A 7,700-nucleotide genomic window follows, 5' to 3' on the forward strand; every position below is an offset into this window, starting at 1 on the left:
CCAGAATGGCATACATGTAATCAAAACAAGACAGGCTTACAATCCACAAAAACATGGCACACAAAGGAAAAGGAACAGGGAAGGAAGAGGAAAACCAAAACTGAGGGACCAATTTCTAAACAGTTGTTCCTATAATGTCCAACTGGCATAGTTCAGGGGCAGAAGATGTCTGGTGAAGTTGGGCCTCTGACAAAGCTGAGCCTTGCTTCTATATCTCTCCCTCTGAGGCAGTCAGACGGAATGACTGCCCCCAGATAATAGCTATGGGGAGAGGAGGCCTGATAGAGCTGGCCTGTTACAGTGGATCCGATGGAGTGAGCTCTGCTTCCCAACCCTCCCACTGATGGCATGGCTTCTCCAGAGGATGGCTATGCCTGCTTAAAGTGGTATGATAATGCTTTAAATGTCTAATATAGATGAAACCTTATACATGTCTAAACGCCAATGGATCTACACTGATTAAGGATAGCACTCGATAAAGCCCAGTGTGTTGTTGCACACAGGCTATCTGCAAAAGTTATCACACAACCCAGTGGCAAAACCTGTTGGGAGCCATTGATGTGGCTATTCTACTCTCTCTCTCTCTCTCTCTCTCTCTCTCTCTCTCTCTCTCTCTCACACACACACACACACACACACACAGAGGGAGGGAGGCTTTGCTTTGCTGAACACTGCAGCTGATAGCACCAAAGTCAAACGAGTTCAGAAATAGTCTCAGTCTCTCTCTCTCTCTCTCTCTCTCTCTCTCTCTCTCTCTCTCTCTCTCTCTCTCTCTGAAGCAGTGTGAAAACTGGCAGCCCTTTGCATCAAGGGCCACCTCCCCCTCCTAGATGAGGGATGGCCCGGGGAGATGACGAGCCCTTTTAATAGTGTTGTAAAATTAGCTCTTTAGAAAAGTCACACACACACACATACCACACACTGCAGCTGATGGTGATGCAAGGACAATTTCAACTCCAGAGGAGCAAAGGAAACATGCTCGAAGGCCAAGAAAGTAGGAGGGTGATCCTTTCTTTCAGGGAAGAAAAGGATCTTTGGCACTTTGGATTCTACACCTAGCTTTTATTGAATCTTTTAAAAATATATCTATATCTATAATCTATCCATATGTGGCCTAAGAAGTACACCCCCACCCCAAATTCCATGTCTATGCCTATTCTGAAGCCCAGACAGAAGAGGAAGGAAGAGGCAAAGTTGCTAGGAGAAGACAGTCACCTAAGCCTCCAAGATCTGGTGCAAAACACACAGGTGGCTGCCTCAGGGATTTGGTTTGGGTGGCCATGAAAAAGCAGCAAATCATCAAGCATAAAGTTATTTGTTACTGCTATTAGGGTGTAGGACTAACCCTGAACATTAGTCCATCTGCCTCAGTATGGTCTTCAATGACTGGAAGTCCCCCAGGGTTTAAGACTTGGATGGTTCTGTCCACTGTGGCACTGATAATGTGAGTGCAAGGACGTACACTTCCCACCTCCTTCCACAGTGCACACCCTAGCAGCATAGTATGGGTTGCTGGTGCCTGGGGCGGGCAAACCACCAATGCTGATGGAGTGACTCTTCCACCATAGCCAAGCTGGGTGGCGCTGTGGGTTAAACCACAGAGCCTAGGACTTGCCGATCGGAAGGTTGGCGGTTCGAATCCCCGCAATGGGGTGAGCTCCCGTTGCTCAGTCCCTGCTCCTGACAACCTAGCAGTTCGAAAGCATGTCGAAGTGCAAGTAGATAAATAGGTACTGCTCCAGCGGGAAGGTAAACGGCATTTCTGTGCACTGCTCTGGTTCGCCAGAAGCGGCTTAGTCATGCTGGCCACATGACCTGGAAGCTGTACGCCGGCTCCCTCAGCCAATAAAGCGAGATGAGTGCCGCAACCCTAGAGTCGGTCACAACTGGACCTAATAGTCAGGGGTCCCTTTACCTTTACTTATAGGTAGTAAAACCTTAAAAACATGCGCTTCCAGTGAATCCCAAAATGTCTCCTTTAAAAAGCTCTTTCCAAGCTATCCCATTTCCCTTGCATAGAGACATACCACGCATCTGGGAAGTCATAACAAAACTCTTTGAAGGTCAGATTCATGTGCTTTTCCATGCAACAGCCAGAAAAGATGCACAGGCAGCTAAAACATTGCTTAGTTACAAAATGTAAACGTTTCTAAACTATTGACAGAGGGAAAATGCTAGTTTTAGACTCCATGCTGGCCTGAAACAAAGTAGTAATCAGTGTTCTAACATTAATCATAGAACTGTAGAATTGGGACCGCAACAGTCATCTAGTCCAACCCCCTGCGATGCAGGAATCTCAGCTACATCTCTTATATTTCAGCTGCTCCATTTTGAATTTTAAAACTTTAAAATCAGAGATATAACCATAATATACTCTTCCTTTCTTAAAGGGTTGTTTTAAAAAATCAATCAATCAATCAATCAATCAATCAGAATTTCTTGGAAATAAAAATCCAACACCATGGAAAAGGAATGTTACCATTAGCACATGATTCCCCCCCCTTAAATATGTAATCTTTCATTTAAAAAAGTTAAAGATAGCTCCCAATGCAAATGTTATCTCCATTTATTTATTTACATTACTTATTTATTTACACTTCATGTGCAAAACCATTGGCAGGATCTCAAGGTTCACCGTTCCTGCCATGATCTACTCTTCAGTTATCCAATTAAATGTCTTCATTTATATAAAAAAGTTATAATATATTTATAAAAATAGTTATATCAACAAAAGAGGGGGATATCAGAAAGGTACCGAACAACTGTATCTATATACAATAAAAACCACATAAACATATAAAACAAGAGGACAACAGCTGTTATGGAAAGGTGTTTTCTTTATTGCCTCCATAAGCCTGGCAACATAGGAAAATTTTTCAGAAAGGTTTTAAAGGCTGAAACAGAAAACGCCTGGTGAAATCTCTGCTGGTGGAGCATTCCACAGAACTGGACCACCGACACTAAAAGCTCCATTTCATGTTGTTAGATGAGTCTCACTAACTAGGAACAGCCAAGGTGGTGCTGAAAAACATTCTGCACCACTGGTCTATATATCTGTATCTAAGCTTGCACTCCACTGTTTTCTGTCTCATAAAATAGGATCAGTTGCATCCCTGAGACCCAGAAGTCACAACATTGATGAACAAAGCAAAAAGATTGGAAGATTACAGCTGAAATTATCTTCCTCGCTTAGGATTGCTCCTATTCTCTTTCTTTACAAGATGGGGACCATTTGGTGTACAAAGCAGAAGGATGGGAGAACATGGGGGCCACTAGCTGCTGTCTGACTACGATTCCCACCATCCTTAATAATTTGTCCATGCTGGACAGGGCTGATGGGACCTAAAGTCTCACAACATCTTCAGCAAGTTACTTCCTACAGCATTCTTTCCCCCTCAGATCCAGCTGTTTTAAAAGAAAGCATTTGGTTTCTTGAAGCTCCTCATTTTTCTGCCTCAAAAAAGTCCACATAAAAATTAATACACTCAATTTGTGTGCACTGTGTTGTTTGATGTACACATTTTTGTGCTAGTTTGACTAATATGTGCCTTTTGTCTGACTGCACACTTCACCATATACATATGGGGGCGTGGGGGATGGGGGTTGCAGAACAACACCACAAAATTCAGAGCAGTTCAAATTTCAAAGGATAGCTGTGTTTCACTTCACTGATCAGTTTCAGAGAGTGTGAGTTAGGTCAGTTCACAACTAAAAGGCGAGCCAGGTAAGTTTCTCAAACATCCAGAGTTTAAAAGTGAGAGTGGGGCAGAAAGAAGGACTGTGGCTCAGTGGCAAGGAACCTGCCCTGCATGCAAAAGGCCCCAGCTTCAATTGCCAGCATATCCATGTAGGGCTGGGACCATCACATTCTCAAAATCCTGGACAGCAGCTGCTGGTCTGTGTGGACAATATTCAGCTAGGTGGACCAATTGTCTGACTCAGCACAAGGCATCTTAAGTGGGAAAGTGGAAGGAGAGTTAAAGTCTCTCTCCCCCCATCCACTTTTTGCTGTGGCTTTTGTTTTCTTTGCTTCGGGACAGACTCCTCTGAGTGACAGCAATCTTGTAGGTCAAGTATAGGGCAGTCGAGATAAAGAAATAAAAACACTGTAATGTGGCAGGAATGACAGAAAACAGCCCCAGAGACAGAAAAAAAGAGAGGGAAAAAAGCATCTGCTGCCAGAACAGTGTGTGAGAGAAAGGGAATCCCCTCCTTTTTCCTTTAAGAGATCTATGGCTTGGTAATAACAATAAAGTTTAAGCTATATTTAACATTTGCATAGCTCTGCAGACTCTTTCATGTATATCATTTTGCTATAGCCCTTACAACAACCCTGCAACATTGAGAAGTATTTATTTATTGTCACATTGCAGAAGCAAGGGTGAGGGTGAGGGTAAACTAAGACTGAGAGAGTGGGAATAAAAATATGCAATACAAGGGTAACAAATTCTTGCCCACCTTACAAGGTTGTTGTAAAGAATGCAGCAAAACACAGTAAATTATTTGAACCAGGGGCTTCCTCAGTGGTATCTCAGGGTACTGCCACAGGTTTAATAGAACCCATTACTGGCTCTCATTACTGACCCCCTCCCCCCAGAAGAAGCACTATAGTATACTGGTTAGAGTGCCAAAATAGGCAAGGAAGACCTGGATTCAAGTTCACACTCATCCATGAAGCTCACTGGGGCAGGCATGCTGCTATCTCTCAGCCTTATCAACCTCACAGAGGTGTAGATATAAAAGTTGAATAGTGGGGAGAAAGAACAAATGTATATTGTCTTGAGCCCCTTGGTGGATAGTCAAGATGAAAATGTAAAAAAAAAACAAATTAAAAGTGTTCCAAATCACAGACCTTCATACTCATATCCCAATACTCTATCTCTAGGGAACAGGGCAAGCCTCTCAAGTCCAACTCCACCAGAGAATATATTCCCCATTTCTCTCTCTTTACTCTTCCCAAGAACAGAGGGATATGTACTGGATGTGTCCAAGCTTCTCCCGGGGCCTCGTTGAATGAAAAACAAGACACATGTTCCAAGACCTCATGATTAATAAAGCTTACAGTTCAACAGTATTTTTTTTTGGGGGGGAGCGCCAAAACTTTTATAGTGCAACATGATATTGTAGTCAGCTGTTGACATTTGCAATATTGGAAAGAATTTCAAAAATGCTGAAAAAATATGTGTGCTTTTGGGGGAAAAAGATCCTTCACATATTCTGCCCCGTTGTGCGATGAGGTTTGGGAACTGCAAGCGCTCACGAATTATCACTTTTTTAAAAACTGCCAGCACTTTATACAGTTAAAAAGCACTGCTTTAGGAAACCACATGCTTATTCTAACATCAAATAGCAAAAGTAAAGCAGGGAAGCTTTCCAACACATTTGGAAAGTGAGAACCTTTAAAGAGAGGAAGATAAGCTGCCTGTCCAATCCACTGGAGTACATGTCTAAAGAGACATCATTTCCCCATGATCCTATTCAATATTTCTCTTTTTAAATGTCCCATTATGAATTCACTGGTGAGGGGAGGAATAAGCTATATCGAAGGCTAACAGGACTCTTGAACAAAAATGAGCAGGATCCAGTAAAAACTTCACCGGGTTATATCTGGCGCTAGTCTTACGCAGAGTAAACCCACTGAAATTCATGGACATGACTAAGTTAGGTTCATTCATTTCACTTGGTCTACTCCGAGTAGCACTTAGACTGGGTACAACCCAAGGATTCCTATAGGACAGAGCCAGTGTACGCTTTACTTAGAAGGCAAGGCCACCCAGTTCAAACGGTTTACACAGGAGGAGGACTAACTTTTTCCTGCCACATCAGCGTGCTTTCCTTGACTGCTGCCCGATCCAGCAGCGCACGTGTACTTAGGGATAAATCCCGCGGGTTTACAGCACAATCCCAAACACACCTACTCTGGAGTAAATCATATTGAATTCAGTGGGCTTCACGCTCAGATTCAGCGAGGCTAGGATATTGCAGTCTTATGCCAAAGCAGCCGTGCTTAGGACTGAAGCCTTTTTACAATACGCTCCAACTCACGTGGACTAATAAGTAAGTTACCTTTCCTTCCCATACCAGCGGGCTTACTCTCAAGTAGGGGCGTCCGATAGGGAGGCACCGTTAAACGCGTGCGGTTAACTCATCGAAAATGTATGAAACCACACTTAAAAGGCAGCTCTTAGGCAGGATCGGGATCAACCTGTCTAAAGGGGAGATGCACAACGCCCTCTCCACCTTATCTCATCCCTCACTCGCTCGCTGGCCCCTGGGCTATTCTCCTAGCCACGTTTCTTCGGAAGCAAGCACAAGGAAGAGGGTGTTGTTGTTGTTGTTGTTTTGGGGGGGAGTTTAGCCTGCTGGATCAGGCCAAGGGCCCGTCTAGTCCATCAACCATTTCTCAAAGTGGCAAAGCAGATGCCTATGGGGATCCCGTGAGCAGTACCTGTGCATAGGTTTCTTTCCTCCTGAGGTTCCCCCAAACTTCCTAAGTTTCTGCCCATTCACAAAATAGAAGAGACAGACAGGCGTGCATGCATATACTGGAGACACAACAGCACGTGGCTTTAAAGAAACAACAAACCACGATATAAACACTCAAGAGCCTCCTCCCGCCCGCCGTACACTTTGCATTCAACCAGAGTTGAACAGTAAGTCCAGATGTGGCACGCACAAACGTGGTCTAAACGTCGCCAACGTTCAACACGTAATTCCTTTGGGCAACGGATAAGATCCAACGCCAGTTCCACTCGTAGTAGACCCGTGGACCCGAATGAATACAGCTGAAGTACATTCATTTCAAAGGATTGGATCTCCCGTCAGTCTCACTCAGAGTAGACGTCTCGAAATCCATGCGTAAAAATCTAACAAAATACATTAATTGCAATTGGTTCTTCTCAGAATAGACCCCGTGGAACGAATGGTCATGCCTAACTGAATTCCATCCGTTCCAATGGATCTCCTCTGGAGTAGAACTGGAGTGCTCAACCCAAGTGTGCGTGGAGGGGTAGGTGTCTCTGGACGCCCCCAGTAGAGGAAGTCCTGCTTACCTGCGACGACCGCCGGAGTCTTCTGCCCGCCCTCGGGCCGTAGCCACGCTTGGACCGTGAAGGCATCCCGGGGTAACTCCACCTCCGCCTTCAGCCGCAGCTGGTCGCCCTCGCCGCGAAAATAGAGCGCTCGGCTGACTGCCGGCTGCTCCCCGCCCTCCTGAGCTCGCCTCCTGCGGCGCGGAGCCCGCGGCGCCTCCGGCCCGCCTGCACCCGCGGAGGAGCGTCTACCCCGGGCTAACCTGGTGGCGCAGGTGCCCGGGGCGGGGTAAGGCGAGTGGAGAGCGGCGTGTTGCTGCGCCGCCGCCGCCGCCGCCTGCTGCTGCTGCGCCGCCTGCCGGGTGTCCCTTCGAGCCCGGCCGGAGCGCTCGGCCAGCCCGCACTCGGCGCCGCCGGCGTGGGCTGCCGCCGCCGCGGCCGCGCACACCAGCAGAAGGGGCAGGAGGACGCTCCGGCGCTGCATTTCCAGGCTTCCCCCCCACCCTGATCCCTTGGAAGTCCTCGCGTGCTGCCAGGTTGGGGCTCCTCCTCGCTTTGCGCTTCACTCTTCTGAGGGACTCGCTTTTTTTATAACCCTTCTCAGTGGCTTCTCCCCCCCCCCCTTTTTTTTTTTTTTGCTTTGAGGATTTCTCTTTCTCCCCCCTCACC

The 7,700-nt window shown here is 46.2% G+C and overlaps 1 protein-coding gene across 1 annotated transcript in view; it reads right to left on the reverse strand.

The window, feature by feature from the left end:
* PAPPA (pappalysin 1) overlaps positions 1 to 7,530 on the reverse strand; it is a 246,209-nt gene extending 238,679 nt beyond the window's left edge. The window contains exon 1 of the mRNA XM_081179613.1: positions 7,053 to 7,530. Within this exon, the coding sequence (XP_081035739.1) occupies positions 7,053 to 7,515 (463 nt within the window). The 5' untranslated portion in view covers positions 7,516 to 7,530. The remainder of the gene's footprint in view (positions 1 to 7,052) is intronic.
* Positions 7,531 to 7,700: the final 170 nt, after the last annotated feature.

The sequence above is a fragment of the Podarcis bocagei genome (genome assembly GCF_964188305.1).
Source record: "Podarcis bocagei genome assembly, chromosome: Z".
NCBI lineage: Eukaryota > Metazoa > Chordata > Lepidosauria > Squamata > Lacertidae > Podarcis > Podarcis bocagei.